Source organism: Aphelocoma coerulescens, chromosome 2 (genome assembly GCF_041296385.1).
Source record: "Aphelocoma coerulescens isolate FSJ_1873_10779 chromosome 2, UR_Acoe_1.0, whole genome shotgun sequence".
NCBI lineage: Eukaryota > Metazoa > Chordata > Aves > Passeriformes > Corvidae > Aphelocoma > Aphelocoma coerulescens.
Window position 1 is genome coordinate 81,439,227 of NC_091015.1, and position 18,646 is coordinate 81,457,872.

General features: G+C 40.1%; 1 protein-coding gene across 3 annotated transcripts; it reads left to right on the forward strand.

Annotated features, from left to right (window-relative positions):
- Nucleotides 1-187: 187 nt before the first annotated feature.
- Nucleotides 188-18,296, forward strand: VPS4B (vacuolar protein sorting 4 homolog B). Of its 3 annotated transcripts, none has more exons than XM_069008267.1 (11): nucleotides 188-375; nucleotides 3,116-3,227; nucleotides 4,608-4,758; nucleotides 6,037-6,104; nucleotides 7,731-7,850; nucleotides 8,095-8,251; nucleotides 9,704-9,852; nucleotides 10,023-10,104; nucleotides 12,122-12,341; nucleotides 14,834-14,971; nucleotides 16,764-18,296. In XM_069008267.1, the coding sequence occupies exons 1-11, from the start codon at nucleotides 349-351 to the stop codon at nucleotides 16,863-16,865; spliced, it is 1,326 nt and encodes a 441-aa protein (XP_068864368.1). In that variant the 5' UTR covers nucleotides 188-348; the 3' UTR covers nucleotides 16,866-18,296. The 3 variants fall into 3 exon arrangements, with proteins under 3 accessions (XP_068864368.1, XP_068864369.1, XP_068864367.1); XM_069008268.1 differs by lacking the exon at nucleotides 16,764-18,296 and adding an exon at nucleotides 16,279-16,757; XM_069008266.1 differs by lacking the exon at nucleotides 188-375 and having other exon boundaries at nucleotides 3,062-3,227.
- The last annotated feature ends 350 nt before the right edge of the window (nucleotides 18,297-18,646 follow it).

Consider the following 18,646-nt stretch of genomic DNA (forward strand, 5'->3'; position numbering starts at 1 on the left):
GGAGAGATTCCAAACCGAACCTGGATGCGTTCCTGTGGCACCTGCTCCAGGTGACGCTGCCTTGGCAGTGGGGTTGGACAGAGTGATCTCCAAGATCCCTCCCAAGCCCAAACACCCTATCGGCGAGCGCTGGCCCGGGGAGCACCCTCGGCCGGGGGCGGGCCGGGCGCTCGGGGCGTGCCCGGAAGCGGAGGCGGAAGCGGCGCTGGGCGCTCGGTGCGGAAGCGGCGCGGAGGCCGCGGTTTCGGGTCTGCGGGCGACGGGGCAGGGGCGCTGCGCCACCGGCAGCCGGGCCCGCTCCCCGCGCCGGTCTCCTCCCGCTCCCTCCCTCTCCTCCGCCGCGCCGCCATGGCGGCCAACACCGGCAACCTGCAGGTAGAGGGACGCCGGGCCTGCCCGGGGCGGGGCGGACGCGGCAAGCGGCGGCGGGCGGGGGGCGGTGCCAGGAAGGAGCGCGGCCGGGGGTGTCCCGGGCCGGGGCTGCGGGCGGAGCCGGGGAACAGGGACGCCTCCTGCTCGGCGGGCCGGGGGCACCGCCGGGAGCGCCGCGGCAGCCGCAGCCAAGGGGCGTGGGGGCACTCGGCTTGGGGTGGCAGAGCCTTCAGGGTTAGCCCGCGCCGGGCGCTGAAACCCTGGGAAGGGGGTCCCTGGGAAGGGGGTCCCTGGGAAGGGGGTCCCTGGGGGCACCAGCCTGCGGGACGCGGGCAGCGGGGCCTGATGTCCGCCCGGGAAGCGCTGTTGCCTCTTGTGGTCTGAACGCGTGGTTTGGCTTGTGTTGCCTGTAAGCTGCTGGTGGCTGTAGGAAGCCCTTGCCTGCTCTGCTGTTCCGCTTAACCCTCGGTGGGGCTGCGTAATCGGTTCTGCGGCTGGCCAGCAAAACAGATCCCGAAGTGAAATAAGTGCGTTCCAAACAGTCCTCTTTCCTCTTCGGCTGTTTGAACCACGATCATTTCTGTATGCAGTGTTTACACTGGCAGTGTGATGTTTGCATTGGCAAAGCTAGAGATGTTACAGGGTCTATAATAAGCAGGAGAAGAATGACAGCTCTTTAAGCTGACATTCTTTCCTTGGGTGATGTTCATCAAACTATAAACCCATGGCCTGATAAAACATAGTTTGTGCCTCAGGGATAGTTAGAGCTGGTCATCTGTGCCCTAGTTCATACAACTTTCTAATAATGATTTTCTGTTTGATAGCAGTGATGTTCTTCACAGTAACAGGCTAAGATGCAGCCGATGTAATGAAGTATTAGAGCTGACAATCTAATAGACAGGTAATAGTCTTTGGCTGTTTACAAAAAGAGAGTAGAGCAAAACCAGGACATATGTGATGCAGACTTTTGCCTATTTCAGAGGAGCAGGCAAATATCACCTGCTAAAACTGTGAGAAAACAGTTCTGTTTTAGCACATGATTTGTGCCATTTATTCTTTGGGATTAATGTCACATGTATCACTGTCTTTGTTGTACTGGATCCAGGAATTATTGGGCTGCCCCGTGGTAATTAAAGTCACTGACAGGACTTAAGAACTTTAATATGAAAATAACTTTTTGGGGGGTTAATTTTTGCTCTCTTGCTAGATTTGAATGGTTCACAGAGGTGCGTAAGGGAGTCAGCATAAAATGGGTGGCAAGGAGGCAGCTGTGCATTCACACCTGGGAAACTGCTTATCAGCTCCTGGCCTCTCCAAAAAGGAAAGACTTCGGTTCTGTTCCAAAGAAACAGATGCTTGCAGTGCTCCAACACCTGCCACAACAGAGACATAGAGTCTGTTTAATTGGTTCATTGTTTTTAAATACCTTTGATTTCAGGTATATCTGTTGAGATGATCTTTGCTTCCAAGGCAGCAACACAAAGCAGTAGAATGCAATATTTTGCTGTTTCTTTCATGGTTATTGTTTACCTGCTTTGTTCTGCCTGAAACACAGCACAGTGTCTAGATAGTGGCAAGAGTATCTGTACTGGAATGCCTAATGGAAACTCCTTGCTGCAGTTCAAGCTCTCAACCCTGCTCCCTGACATTACATAATCATCCTGAGCATACTAACAATGCTTAGGAAAAGGAACCCCATGGGAAAAAATAGGTGAGGGACTACAGAATATTTAGTTGGTGTTGGTTAACTATGGCTGATTTTCTAACTTGCATGAACCAGTGGTCAAAATGACAGTTTTAATTGTCTTGGAGTAGTATGGGCATTCCAAGGAGGAAAGTGTAATAAAAAGTAATAAGCACTTAAGAGCAACGGAATAGCGGTGATACCAATAAATCCACAGGGCAGTGTGTGCAATCCAGTGGCTTAGACCACAGTCAGATTTGTTTGAAACTAGCTGAACAAATAAATTAAAAATCCATTCGTAGCTTCTCATAGAACTTTTTGATGCTCGAGATTTGGGTATGGTCTCTGTTTGCAGGGGGGAGGGGGGGATTCTCCTCTCCCACTGGAGTGATAATTAGAGTTTCTCACTAGGGTATCAAGAACCTAAATCCTTCTAGAGAAGCCAAGCAATTGGTCTTTGAAGATGTCTCCAAGCATAATGTTTGAAGAGTGATAGTGCTAGTTTCAGTGGTTGTAGTCAAGTACTTCCTGTATTGACTTTGCTGTTTACAAGGTTTACTGATGTCATCAGTCATAGAGTCATAGAATTGTTTAGGTTGGATAAGATTGAATCCAACCATTAACCCAGCCACTATCAAGTGTATCACTAAACCATGCCCCAAACAGGCCATCTGTACCACAGTTCAAAGTGTCTAGGTCTGTGATAAAAAAACCCCAAGCCTTATAATGGCTTTCCAGATCCTGCCATAATAAATGCAAGAGATTGGTAAGAAAAACTGCATAGACAAAATAGTCTTAGCTCCAGCTTAGTACACAGAAACTTGTTCTTCTCACTTGCATTTTTTTGTGTGCTAGTAAATTTCAGCAGTTTGTAAATCCTGCTGTTCATAAAAGGAAATACTGTGTTTTGTACAAAATCACCTGGATAATCAATTGCCTCCAACTTTGGGGGGGTAAATGTTGAAGAGCAGAAAAACTGGCCATCAAAGAACTGTAACAGCTTAAATGGTCTCTGATCATGGAAAATACACAGCAATTAATCATTTGTTTGTGTTACAGAAAGCAATAGACCTTGCTACCAAGGCAGCACAAGAAGATAAAGCAGGAAACTATGAGGAAGCCTTCCGCTTGTACCAACATGCTGTGCAGTATTTTCTCCATGTTGTTAAATGTAAGTGGGATGTGTTGGATGATTACGTAGAGTTTTGTCGTCAGATTGCTCAAGAGTATTCTCTTATGTTGACATCAGTATTTAAATTTCTGCTCTCATCAACAGATGATACTTGCTAATTGTAGCTTGACTGAGGTCATATATTTTTCAGCTTTTGCCTTTACTGTGTTGTGTGCTTGCCCCATTCTTTTAAGAAATCAGATTATTTTTTACTTGTGTTTTGTTTTAGGTTTTTTTAAGACAGGAGGCAGATGTTTGCTGTCTCTCCTCTGGACTTTTGTAGCAGTGTTTCAAGCTGGCCACTGCACGAGGAAATATGACAATAAGTACAGGGATCCCTGTATTTCTGTTGTGCTGAAAACCGTGTTACACATTAAGTCTTTGCTGTATCTGCTGAGTGTTTTTTGCTCCTTTAATTCATGCTGTTTGCCCTTCTACAGCCTCTCTGCTGACATTTTTTGCTCCTTAATGTCATAGTCTTGCTGTTTATCTTGGCCAAGAAAATGTATGAGATGGACTTCTATGTAACAATTTTTCTTCAGTTTCCATATTCTCATTATTTTACGCCTTTTCACAGTTCTGTGTACCTTTTGTGTCACATTCAGTGTTTGTATGCAAGGAGTGGGCTTTCTTAATGTAGGTACAGCCCTTATGTAAGTGGGCTGGGTTGCTTGCCTGACGAAAGTGTACTTACAGATCTTCATGATTTGAAAAAAATACTGTTTTCTCTACAGTCCTTTATTATTAGGATAATCTGTGTTTATCACTTCCTGTCCATTTAAATCTTACAGAATATCACTTTCTGTGCTTTTAACAATACTGATGTACTTTTGGAAACTTAGCACATAAACCTGACATGTTAAATTTTGACTGTTGATTTGAGATACTATAATAGTGATTATGAGAACAGTGTGGCTGTTGAAACACACCTAGTTCTTTCAAATGTTTTATGTAATATTTCTTTATCTTTTAAAATTAACAGCCTATGGAAGAATCAAGTATGCTTCTAAATAAAAAATTGCCTAGCACAAGCAGCTTCTAGATTAGCTATTTTAGCAAAGCAGTTATTAAGGCAATGTCTAGCAGCTTGAAAGGCTGACAGAAAAGCTTCCAATGCTGTTGTCCTTAATCCTCTAGAGTCAAATTTTAAGCCAAGGCAATGTTCAGGTGAATATTTGATCACTGTTACACGATGACATCCTTCTGGTCAGTTCTTTCCAAGGTATAGTGGAAAAATGAGTATTTGAGATGTTTGGTTACGTGGTGAGCCCTGAGAGAGGTATATTGATAAGAGATAAAGAAGACAGATTTTTAGTCTTGTTTTTTGATTGGTGCACATGTGTTTTGCTGTTAACAAATTGTTTCTCTTCAAACTCTTAGATGAAGCACAGGGTGATAAAGCAAAACGAAGCATTAGAGCAAAATGTAGAGAATACTTGGACCGAGCAGAAAAGCTGAAAGAATATCTGAAAAAGAGAGAAAAAACTGCACCAAAACCAGTTAAAGAGTCTGGTCCTGCTGAAGGAAAAGGGTATGTTTTTGGAGAAGGTAAAGCAAAATACTTCCTGAACTCAGTTTATTCTAAACTTCAACTATTCAAAGATCATTTTAACTTATGTTTCTGAAATGCTTCACATGACTTCTAATTCTGAAATACAGTGGATTAATAAAAATAACATGAATTACCATCACAAGCATTTCTGTGCTTGTTTACTAAGATGTGAACATTTGCAAAGGAAATTCACTGAAGAATGAAAGCTGCTTCAGACTAACAGCTGAATCCAGTGATTATTGGATTTTAATGGCAATGAGGCTGATGACCTTTAAAGTTTTTCTGTGTTTAAATACCTACTAACTAGAAAATAATTTCAGACTGATGACTGCTGGGGTTACTGAGTTTGATTTGTCTCACACTTGATAAGAGATGAAAAGCCCTATGTAGGATAAAGTTCTGTAAGGTGGACTGAATCCCTCTAATGTATTGCTGCTGCCTGGTCTCTCCACTGCTTCCCTTCTCTTAGATTTGTTTCTCACTTTGCATATCAGAAGGTTGAACAAGTAGAGCCACCCAAACGAGCCCAGCCTCTTCTGCATTTGCTACTGCTTTTATAGGGATAGGAGGGAGGAAGGATTCAGGATGATACCTTCTGGTGGGACTGCCCTTTCTAGGAGTCCTGAATAGCTAAAGTTGCTCAGTTGTCTTTTAAAACTTTACCTGATTTTCAGTCTTTTTCATTGTCTGCTCATCTCATCAGTTTTATTTTTTGACATGTACCATGTTCTGCTTATTTATAATGGAAGAAAATGGTAATACCACCCAGGCTACGTGTATTTTTATGACCTCCACTCTAGTTATTCACTGTCTAGTCTCTCTTCCTTCTTTAACTTCCAGCTTTCTTTGCTCTGGTAAGATGAGAGTTTCATAGTACTAGATGGAATTGGCCAAGTCCTGTTGCAAGTCCAGATAGAGGACAAGTGCCAGTGTCTACAAACAAACCATTCTAGCACCTCTGTGTTGCTGGATATAAGGGCTGTGTTTCCTAAAGGCTGGCTCAAAGCACGTAGAAGTGCTAAGAGGTCTCAGACCCATAAGAGGAAGTTGAAATGGCAAAGGAGAGTGAGTTGGAACAAAATCATAGAAAAGTGTACTTCTGCTTTTCTACAGTCATGTAAACCTGTAGAGGTCTGAAAGCATCTCAGTGTTTCTTTGATTCCTCAGCCTGGTGGATTTTCTGCTTTTTGCATTCTGATTTTTATCGTAAGACAGCAGTCGCCCTTACTGTATTTCAACATTTTGTCTCCAAATCAGGAATGACAGTGATGGGGAAGGGGAATCAGAGGACCCTGAAAAAAAGAAGCTACAGAATCAACTTCAAGGTAATTTGAAGCATCCTTTTCTTTAAATAGTGGTGACTTCAGTCAAGCAAGTTCCTATATTTTTGCCATCTAAATTTTATGGATTAACTTAATGTCTGTAAGTGGCTCAACTAGTATGTAATCTTTACATGCAAAAGCATAGTCTTTATGGAAGTAAACGGACTTGTGTGCCATGAACTTACACAGTGACCATATTGAAATGTATTTCCTGCACCCTGTGCTTCATGTTAAAATTGTATCACCTATCAAGCTAGCATTTTCCAACAGAAGTTGCAAAATCCCAGGTAGCTATTGGCTAAACTGAATGAGTAGTTTTTACTCTGAAGTGCACTGTGCACTAGTGTGTTGCCTAGAGGCTAAGGAAATGATGATACAAATACTTAGTGTAAGCAGGACTGTTTTCACAAAAAGACTTGTATTCAAATTTAGGAGTAAAAAACATGGATTCTTGCCCATTTATGGTAACAGGTAGCATTTTCTCATATGCAGTGATAATGCTCTCCCAGTTCAGTAGCATAGTTTGGGTTTTTGAATTCAAATACAGAACACAGTCAGTGAAGCAACATGTAGCAACTACCAGCAGTTTTGTGTGCAGTAAAAAGGAGGCTTTTTAGATAGTTACTTCCCTTTAATAATGAAGAACTATTCAGAACTTCGCTACCAGAAGGTGTTTATGGATCTGAAGAAAGCTCATCGTTCTCCTGTTTTTGACTGTAACAAAGATCAAATGCATTTACCAGATCTTGTGCCTGTGTAATTTCAGGACCTGTCATATCTCAGTTGGAAACTGTACTGCGCTTTTTCTACTTCTCTGCACATTTATTTAATCCTGTGCACAGTTATACGGGACAGTTTCCTGGTTTTTAAAACTGACAGAAAATTGATGAATATTGAACTCCTCTCCTGTCTCTCACTATAAAGACTTTGTTTCTTCCCACATGAATCTGACCTCAGATAGCAGAAGTAGTGGCTAGGATTACAAGATGTAATACTCAATTACTAGCTGAGTTCCAAGCTTCCAAATCTACAAGTAGTTGAGACAAAATTTGTAGCATGTCAGACTAACCAATCTGAAGCGAAGGCTAAATTACAGCTCAGCTGGCTGAACTCATTGATTGAGGGAGATGAGACTTGGTGCTAAACTCTGAGTGAATGTGCCTTGACTAAGAAAATACTTCTGCAGCTAAGGAGGATCCATATAACCTTTCTGATGCTTTCAGCCCTACCTGTCACACCTCTTTCCCGTTAGATGATCCGTTTGTTTGCTGCACATCTGGAGATACCCAACAAGTTACTTCATCTGCTGGAAAATCTTTAAAAATCCTGAGTTAGTGCAGCTAGCTCATTGTTTAAAATGAAATTTTTAGGTTTTTGGGAAGTGCAGTGGTGATTTAGTGAAGAGATGGTGCCAGGACTTCTACTAACTCATGAATATTCTGGTTATCCAAGATTTATTGTGGTATATCAGTGTGACAGATTTCTGTGAAAATAACATCCATTTGACTAATGGAGTTCAGTGTTTCTATCATCTTAGAAATGCCTTTTTCTTTTTTTTTCACCAAATGGAATTTGTTGTCATTGTGGAAAGATATGTACATCACTAACTTAGACAGTCTTTTCTTACAGGAGCAATTGTTATGGAGCGACCAAATGTCAAATGGAGTGATGTTGCTGGCCTCGAAGGTGCCAAAGAAGCACTTAAAGAAGCAGTCATCCTGCCCATTAAATTTCCACACCTGTTTACAGGTCAGGATTACAGCATTTATTTACCATTGGCCAGTCAGGACTGACACTGGGGCCTGTGAAGTGTGTTGTGTCCATGTATCACAAACTCAAGCCAAGCTCTTAACAAAGAGATTGGGATCCATCTGACAGAAGTTTCATGGGTAGATGCGGAAAACCTCCGAGCAACCACCTTAGGGGAGCATAATCAAAAAATAGGTTCAGTTGTTCTACACTATTTTGAAAACTGCTGGTTTCTCTCTTGCAGGCAAGAGAACACCCTGGAGAGGAATTCTTCTATTTGGACCACCAGGAACAGGAAAGTCTTATTTAGCAAAAGCTGTGGCAACAGAAGCAAACAACTCTACCTTCTTCTCAGTATCTTCATCTGACCTTGTCTCAAAGTGGTTAGGTGAAAGTGAAAAGTAAGTTGGAGTTGCCAGAGGTCCAGGAAAACATTGTGAAAAAGAAAGTAATACAGAGTGAGATAAGTTGCTGTAAAGAATTTGAGGGAATGGTCTTGTCTTTTTAAAAACAAACTACAGGTCTTTCTATGCTTTGTGCTGCAGTGCCATGTAAAGATACTATTATGTGCTGCATTTTGAGAAACTCTCTTGAGTGCTCAAGATAGTTTTTAAACCTGCTCAGAAAGATTTTGGGAGCACCACAGAGCTCATTTCCCTTCTGAATTCAGCTGTGATTGTACCCTGTATCAGTCTGAAGTGCTGAGCTAATTGCTTCTTGGCATCTCCCCAGCAGCTATGTGGCATTTCTTTGTCCATACAGAGGTGGGTATTTACTTCATCCCAATTTCAAACAAAATCTGAAAGAAGTAAGAGACTTGCAAAGATAGGTTGAAGGGCAGAAGCAGCCATGAAAGGAAATTTTGTGGGTCCCTATGCTAAGTCTTCATTTGTTATTATGTGATATGTGAAGACGACCAGGAAACCAGAAGACCAGGAGTGACGTGTTGGTTGCAGTCTAGAAGTCCAGGAATTTGTCCATTTTGTCTTCCAAAAGAGATTTCTTGAATTAATCAAAAGCTCTGGTTCTATAGGGAAAGGATTTTCATATACTGATAAGCATACTTGTCACAACCATGCTTTAATAGTTTGAAGTGTGGGACAACTGAGCAACACTATTTAAAGTTGATAGAATGGGGAAGAAAGGCTGGTAGATAAAGTGTTTGAACTGAGTTATTTTTTTCCCCAGAAAGCTGGAAACCTTAAGCTGCTTCTTTTCTATTGCAAAAGGAATACAGAACTGGCTTGGCATTAGATTTTATGTTTGACTTTATTTGAGATTATTGCCTGAGATTTAGTGCTGTAATATGAAGAATTTCCCAGCACAGTCGTATTTTTTTTAACCTAGTAAAATGTGTTCATGAGAGATGGCTAGGAGTATTCTGGGGTTTGTTTTAGGTTGTTTTGTTTGTTTTGCAAACCAATGGTTCTTGTCATATAAAAATTATTTAGTAAATAAAGTTGTGTAAAGTAAAGATACATGTTACGTCTTACAAAATCTCTAGAATTAATTTAAGTTAGAAAAGTTAAGAGAAAGCCTTTTTCTTTTGAATCTTTCTAGAGTGGTGGTTTTATATAGTCCAGGCTGTCATGTAGAAGTGTAAACTGAAAAAGGGCTTTATCTTGCAAAGCCATGCCTGGAGCACTCTTAATTTTTTTCTCATTATGCTGGGCTCTCTCATTCAGTATAATTCTGAGTCTTGGAGCTGGAAGAATGTTGTGTCTTTGAGTAGCTTTATGTTAATGCACCTTTTTTCTTTCTTTCTCTAAAGGAAATGACTGTATCACAATCTCAAGTTACGTGTTTCTGCTGTTGTAATTATTAATATAGCTAAAGCTGTTTCCTTCTTTAAGATTAGTGAAAAACTTGTTCCAGCTTGCCAGAGAAAACAAACCTTCTATCATCTTCATTGATGAGATAGATTCCCTGTGCGGGTCAAGAAGTGAAAATGAAAGTGAGGCTGCTAGACGGATAAAAACAGAATTTCTAGTCCAGATGCAAGGTAAGTTTATTTGGTTTTCAGAATCAGACAGAGAAATTAAGATCTGTATTTTTAAGTGTAGCTTGTAGGAGAACACTAAAAATACATTCCACCCCACTAAATTTTGATGACTTTTTAAAACAGTCTCTGTTCATCATCTAAACAAGGAAATTATTTCTGCCTTGATATAGGGGTTGGTGTTGACAATGAAGGAATCTTGGTCTTAGGAGCAACAAACATACCCTGGGTTTTGGATTCTGCTATCAGGAGAAGGTATGATGGCGTTTTTTTCATGGTGTGAAATTCTCAACTGGTGTGAGCCTTCAGCCAGAGAGTACTCGAGGTGTTCATCCAGCTGATATTTGCAGACATGGTTAATGTTCTGCGACTCAATTCCTTGAGGTGGACTTAGCCAAACTAACAGCCCCTTGCCCCTTTAGAGAGGTAGGTTTTTCACTCTTACATTGGCCCTGTAGTTTATCTGATTTCTTGGTTAGATGATTATGCTTGAAGAAACAGAGTTTTGTGCTTGCTTGTTAGTTTTCTGGTGGACTTGGGGGACAAGTTAGAAAATACACACTTCAGAAGGACAAGAGGGGGTAGAGCTTTTCAGCTGCAAACAAACTGGTGAGTAGCTTGAGTTCTTTTGTGGAAGTATAACCTTATACAGAAACACCATGTTTTTCTCCTGGTCAGGGGTAACTTGTGATTTTTACCTGCTGCTTTGCAGATAAAGGACTTTTGCAGATACAGGACTTGCCTGTACCTGATTAGTTGGATCCTTTCTCTGAGCTGCAGAGCAAACAGAGGACACATACAGTTATGTGACAAATAGGATTATGTTGTGATGAGGACACAGCTTGGATAATGGCCATTTTTGTAGGCTAAAGAATCATTGTTTTTTTGTGACTGACAGTGTCTTTTATTTATAAACTTAATTGAAACTGACCATACTTCAATTTGATTTGGGGTTGGACCAGGTGACCTCCAGATGTCACTTCCCATCTGTATTACTCTAGTATTGTATGAGCCAGATATAGAGGTGAAGGTGTTGCTGAAAATTTCAAGTCATTCTTGAAATTCCATCTTTGAATTTCCAGCTTTGGTTGGGATCCACAGTAAAAGACAAACATGGACCTGATGGAGTGGGTCCAAAAGGGGGCCATGAGAGTGATCAGAATATCTTTCCTCTGAAGGCAGGCTATAAGAGTAGGGGCTGTTCATCCTGGAGAAGAGAAGGATCCAGAGAGACCTTATTGTGGCCTTTCAGTCTATAAAGGGAGCTTAGTAGAAAGATGGAGAGAGGTTCCTTGTTTTTTTTTTCCAGGCTTGTAATGCCAGGACAAGGGGCAGTTGTTCAAACTGGAAGAAGATGGGTTTAGGTTGGGCATAAGGAAGAAATTTTTTATGATGAGGGTGGTGAGACAATGGCACAGGTTGCCCAGAGAAGTTGTGGATGTCCCATCATCGGAAGTGTTCAAGGCCAGGTTGGATGGGGCTTTGAGTAACCTGGTCTAGGGGAAGGTGTCCCTGCCTGTGGCAGGGAGGTTGGAACTAGATGATGTTCAAGGTCCCTCTCAACCCAAACCATTTTCTCATTCTCTGCAACATGAAAGAGAAATTCCCTAGCTCTTGCCCACAAGACTTAAAGGAACTTTTGTACAACAATGACTGTAATAAAATTAATTTTTCATGGATTTGGGCCACTTTGTCATGTCTATCAGGTTAATTGTGTTCAGCAGAATTTGGAGTTGCTCTTACTTTGTGTGTGGGAGGTAATCTCCACTCTGAGAACAGATGCAGCTTCAAAGGAGGAACTGCAGTTACCAATGTTTTCTTGAGAATTACTTCCAATTTACTTCCATCTATGGTGTTTTCTTAATTTAGTTGGAGACCGTAGAAAGTTGTTGCATAAACTTGTTATCAGGCAGTTCTTTCTTTGAGTGTGAAATCTGTTCAAATACACTTCAACACTTAAAGATTCCTTCCTCTCAGTTTTTTAAGACTCAAACTCTGCTGGAAAAACATCTGAGGAGAAGGGTTTTGTAATGTAAAGGAAGCAGTTGCTATATTCTGGATGTTAGCTTATGCTAACTGAAGTATTAGTTATGAGAACAGGTTGCTGAATATTTGCCTCAGATTTTTTTTTTAAAGGTTTGTTGTACTGAAACTGCTTCTTTCTAATACTGTTAGGATCAAACTATATACTCATTTGCATGAGCTCTTTCCACTGTGCACCTGCATGAGCTGGCATCTTGGGAACGCTTTGGTTTTTTGTTTTTTAAACCAGGTTTGAGAAGCGTATTTATATTTCTTTACCTGAAGACCATGCCAGGGCTGCAATGTTCAAGCTTCACCTTGGGTCAACTCCAAATGACCTAAAAGAATCAGATTATCGAGAGCTTGGGAAGAAAACTGAGCGCTATTCTGGTGCAGATATCAGTGTCATTGTCCGTGATGCACTGATGCAGCCTGTTAGAAAAGTGCAATCAGCGACTCACTTTAAAAAAGTAAGTAGGAATTAAAATTTTTCAAGTTACTTCATCTATGAGAACAGTCTTAATTTGAAAATTCCTTGCAAATAAACTGAATTTGGTTTGGGGTAATACTGCATGCTTATGAATGTCCCTTTTATTGACTGGGGAAAACTGTTCTTCCTTTCCCCATAGGCCCCTAGCTCCTGCTGTAGGTCTGGTGGAGCTGATTTCTGAATATTCATGCTCTGACTCTTAATGTCTCTAGATCATGTTAAAAGCATTCAGTTTGCAGTTTGACTGAAATGGCAATGTTACAGAAGTGCTCTTTTTCTATTTCAATTTAAGTGGTTCTTAACATGTTGGAAAAAAAATTAAATGTATCCCTCATCCACTTGAGAGCAGATGGATTATGCTTAAGCACATTCTGTTTACTTGGCATATTTTTGAAACTGGAAAAATTAAGGTTCTTGTAGAGTCCTGGTAGAAACATTGAGTCGGTGTTACTTGTGACAATAGTAAAGATGCAACAAAACTGAGCGAAGTCTGTGTTTCATTTACACTGCTGCAATGTAAAAACCACTTTACTTTTATATAGGTGCACACCAAAGAGCCTATTTATATTGTTTGGCTTATCTTCCAGTTACCTCTACTTGCTATGGACTGACTTAAACATTTCTTCACGATATTTGGATCTCAGAAGCTTTATCTGAGCAAGAACCAATTGGCACTCTTTACCACCAGCCTAAGTCCATTAAATCTGGGAATGTCTTTCCCCTGGAAAATTTGCACAGATGCTTGTTCAGTTAAATTAATTGTTCCCTGTAAACTATTAAACTCTTAAATGAAAAATAAAAGATACTGATATGGTAAAATCAATGGTTATAAAGAGAGGTTAAAATAGATACAATGTGTATCAGTTTAATTAAATTTTATTTTGCTGTGTAGCATATTTTAAAGTAGACCCAGACTAAAGGTAGTTTTTTAAATATTTTTAGTGCAAAGTTTGATTTTTACAGAAATTCATGTGTCTTGGGTGAAAGTGGATCAGGATATTCTGCAGAGGTGCTAGGGGCTCTGAACCAAGCAGCTACACTCACTTTGAAGATAGGCTCTTTTTTTTCAATGTAGTTTCTTCAAGTGAACTCACTCAGCCTAAGATTCAAAGAGAAAGACACACTTAAATCCAGTATGGTCCAGAATATGAGAGGACAGTAAGTTTAACTTCTGGGGACAGCTCAAAGTAACAATCTGATGTAAACTGTATTTGTTAATAAATAAACAGTTATTTTGATATATCAAGGATTTTTCAGATGCTTGCTTCCCTTAAGTCGTGATGTCTGAATTATTTATCTGTTGTCTTTAAGTGACAAGGACATTTCTGGCTAAAGGGCTATTAGCTTTTAGCATCTTGTTCAAATTTGGAACAATCTGAGGCATGTTTCAGCTTGCCTTGGACCAATGAAATAACCTCAGTTGTCACAGTTTGCAGAACAACTTCAAAAGGACTTCTTGCATCTTACTTATTTTTGCTCAGGAAAAAAAAAAGGAAGGAAAAAACTCACAACTGCAATACTTTGAAGGCTCTAATATAAGCCAAGTTGATTCCACTTGTATTGTTAATGCTTTAATTGGATGTGATTTTGCTTTTATAAGCAAAATCATAGAGTTATTATTTGCATTATAACAAACAACCTGCCTCAGTTCAGCAGAGCTTTCCTCAGTTGTCAGTAATTAACTGTAAACTTTTCCTTGCCATACCGATAATGCAGGCTTGTCAGAGTGCTTTTTGAATATTACAGTCAGCTCTCCAGCATCTTGCTCTAAATGCAGTTTGGAATGGCAAATCCTGTTCTGTCCATAGCCAGTTAGTGTCTTGTCCTTCAACCTCTGCATATGCTCCGAGTTCCCGTGGGTGTGTGGTGCTGCGGGTAACAGCGAGGGGAAGCAGTGGTTGGTCCCAGGCAGTGAGGAGTGTCCTGCGGGAAGGGAGCAGACACGCTGCAGCTTTTTGGGGTCTGCCCGTCTGGCTGGGGTGGGGGAAGAAAGGCTGGTTCATTGTCCCGCTAGGTGGCGCTGTGCTCTATGGAGCGCTGCTCGGGTGGTGCCGGGAAAGGCGCCGGGAGCTTGGGAACGCGGCAGGTCAGAGAGAAACGCTCTGGGAAGCTTTTAGAGAGCCGCTAACTAGTGATGAATGAACTCCTAAAGTGACCAGGGACCAGGAAGGGTGGTCTTCTCCAAGCAGACTTCCTGGCATGTCAATTTTCCACAGAAATCCTCACCCTTATGAGGACGTGGCTTCTGGGATTTGGCCTGAAGTGAATTTAAGTATCTGGCTACATCTGCATGTTTTCAAGGTGAATGATACCAGTACACTTGAACAATTTCTCTTCCACAGGACATGTCTTCCCAATGGGTAGGGCATCTGCATAAAATCAAGGAATGTTTTTGCTTAGGGTGCTGATCAGCTTCTGGTTTCTGTCTTTAAAATAATAACTCCCCTAAACTGGGTGTTTTCTTATTTTTAGGTAAAAGGACCATCACTGCTTAATCCAAATACAATAGTAGATTTATTCACCCCCTGCTCTCCAGGTGATCCTGAAGCCATAGAAATGACATGGATGGAGGTCCCAAGTGATAAATTACTGGAGCCTAAAGTTTCCATGGTAGGTATTCTTTGTAGCATTTCTTTCTTGCCTTGCACGACTCTGAAAAGGCTTTAAGGTAAAGAGTCTTTTTCAGGACAATTGGATGAGATGTTTGTTTTCAGAAATGCTGGGCGTACCAGATAACATTTGAATTCTCAACATACAGCACTGCAGTATGGCATGCTTATGAAAAAGACAGCTGTCTATCCCTGATAAGCATTTCTTATTCTTGTCTGCTGGCCTGCAGCTGCTGTCCTCTCATCCACAGACAGTATCTGGCTCTTCCACTGGTCTTTCACTTGGCTTTTATTCATTCAAAACCTTTAGGGTTCCTGCACCATGATACACTTTCTTCTCATCACTGTGGCATAAATACTGGGAAACAGGAAATTACATTCATTGTAAATTGGGAAGGGATGTGCTATAGGTAAATATTGCCCATGAAATAGATACAAGTATAAAAACCAAAATGTAAGAAGATTTTGGATGTAATGGTAGTTTTGGTTAAAATTCATCGTAGGTGATACAGCTCTTTCTGCTGTTTTTTTTTTTGTGCATATTAAAATACTTATTTTGGCCTAGGGAATAAAATATGTGAGACAGTTTTCAATTTTAGTTCACTGCTTAAGAAAAAAATAATTGCTGGACACTCATTCTGTATTTTTCCCCAAGAGCAGCAGAAGAAAATTTTGAATTTAAGTACAAAGTTTGTGGGAAGCACTTAATAACAAATCTGCTGCTGTAGTTTCCTGTGTGCAAACAGTCCTGTAAGGAATGAAAGAAATCAATGCATTTCATGGGGATCACAGGCACTGCTTTGTAAACAGAACCATCACTGTATTTCAGAAAAGAATTTCCTGTGTATATTTGCATACCGAGGAAGTAGAAAAGGATTTATGCAGGTGCAGGCATGCCCTAAAACTTCTCCCTGCATGGTCTGATTGGATTTTTAATCTTTCCTGGAATTAAAGACAGCTGTCCTTGTGTGCTTCTAATGGTACCTGGGCTCTGATACACTAAAGGCAGCTGTTTCAGTGCCCAAAATCAGTTCTTGTCCCTAAAAGATAAGGCTTTAATTCTTTTTAAGCAGGGTGCCTCTAGTCTGATGAGACAAATATCACATGTAGAAAATCATGATACTAACTTTTGGATTTACCCATAATTTTATAGTAATATGAGGTGTTGTGCATCTACTTTCTTCAGTTGCCCTTGGCCAGGAATTGATTCGTTTTCTTTCCCCTTTTTATTCATAGTGTATTTTAACTGCTGCTTTCAACTTCATAGACCTATGAATTATTTTCTAAACTCCCTTTCCTCACATCTAGATATTTATCTAGGAAATTGACTGAATTGAAGAGACAGAAATAATCAGTCATGAGCAGTAAAACTTTGCTACAGATGAATCACAAACTACTGTTCTACATTGCTGGACTGTGAAGAGTACATGGGAACATCTGATTATTTTCCACTTAATCTGCTGTAGTTAATCACAGGTTGAAAATAGTAACTGACCAAAAAAAAAGGAAGTTCAGTTCTTCTCAAAAAAGGGATGAATAAAACTTGAATGGATGAGTGGCTTAAACCTAAACCTGAGGTTGTGGTTTTGTTACTGGAAAACTCATTGGCCGTTGTCTGTCTTCAAAGGGTTAAAATGCTGCCTCTGTGCAGAAGTGTTCAGGCTTACTTAAAGTTTTGTGTAAATAGGAACTTTTTAATGGTTTTTTTAATGCATATTTGTCCTGGCAGCAAAATTGCTAGCAGTGGTCCTATACTTGTTTCTGAAAACACTTGTTTGTTTTTGTTCTGACAGGCCGATATGCTCATGTCGCTCAGTAGCACAAAACCAACAGTTAATGAACAGGATCTGGAGAAGTTAAGGAAGTTTACAGAAGACTTTGGTCAGGAAGGCTAAACCAAAGATACATGTGAAGCGTTAGAACTTTTTAAAGTATTCCTGTGTCTTTATTGATGGCAATTCAAATAAATGCCAATAAAATCACTCCCTTCTAACTTTGCAGAAGGAATAGAAGATACCTTTGCAAAGACCCTTAAGCGTTTATATTGTATTGTTTTCCTCAGATGTCTATTAAATGTCTTCTATTGAAAAATAATACAAAAATGCAATTTTAGGGTGAGACAGCAAAGTGATGTGGTAATGTCTAATAAATACTAGAAAGCTTTAAATTACTAGTTCTATTTTAGGTAGTATATTAGACCTGGATACCAGTGAGTTTTTAACTCCCAGTAAAGTCAAAAACCTTTTTAAGGGGTGGGAGAGAACATATTTGTCAGGTGTTTTCAGTATCAGTCAATCAGCATACATATTAATTGCTCTCATTTCATTTAGGAAAACACAACAAAATTTTCTAATCCAACATACTGCAAGTGTGGGTTTGCTGTTAAAGTAAGAAAGCAGACACTGTGGTGATAAGACTACATGGGCCAGTACTTAGATTAAATATTGATGGACCTGTTATTTGGCTTTTTTCTGCTATGCTGTGTTAAAATTTTGCCTTAAACAGCAAGCTTTTGTTTTTAACTCTTCACTAGCTGGTACACACTGTCACTATGCAATTTAACAGAAGTTTGTTAAATGCAAGTAACTCAGAAGGTGTTTGCTGGCTGTTCTAGGGGGGTTGTTTGGATTTGTTTTATTTGTTGTTTTGGTTTTTAAAATCTGGATTCACTTCCTGCAGAAGTTTTGACTGAAGTTAGAAAAAAGCATTAGTAATACCCTGTAAGATCCCACACGTTGAGGCTGGCAAGGTATATGTAGTCTTTGGAGAATGGCTGGTAGGTATTTTGGGAAATAGCATACTTTCACATGTAAGGAGATTAGAACAGATGTTTAGCCACAGCCATTCCAGGGATAAATTAAACCAGAATCCCACTGGTAACTGTAGCATATAGGTTACATCAATTTAGTGCTTAAACTGTGAGGGAAGGCCGGCAGTTTAGTATAGAAGTAGCACTTCATTGCTCTTTTCCTGCAGAACTGCAAATGGAGATGTGCCTGAATGTAACTTACAACACTACAGCATCAGCATTGAGTTTGTGCCTTGTAAGTTTGCACTGGCTGTAGATAGGAAACACCATTAGGATATGTAGAAATCTATCTTCCATTATCATTGTACAACTCTATCCTGCAAATGTTTTGTTTAACTTGCATTAAAAGAAATTTGCACATTTTAGGTGTGTATGTTCTATGTATATATGGACATATATGATCATCTTTTGATGGGGTTTGGTTTCTTTTATGTACTTATTTTGTGTACTTTATAAATCATAGGATGGGTGACATTTTCTGTACTTAAATGAAGTAAAATGTTGTAGTACAACATCAGTTATGTTATTTGAGTATTTCTTCAATGTTATGTTCAAGTTTTTACTGCTTTGTTATCTTCTTAGACTTTTGTTTCTGTGTTTAATAGCCAAACAAAATAGTTAAATATTCTTTGATCTGCAAGGTGCTGAGCTTTTTTTACTAACATGATGAAAAATTTTTTCCAAGATCCTTCAGTTACACAGCTCTACCTTTGTCTTACATCAGAATGTGTAAATGTGAATCAGTGCGCTGCAAATCTTTCTGTCAGCTTTTGGGGGGATGGCAGGAGAGGGAGTGGGTGAGGGCAGGAATTCCAGTGTAGGTACGGGCAACTATCTTGAAACTTAATCTTCATTGCAACAAAATCT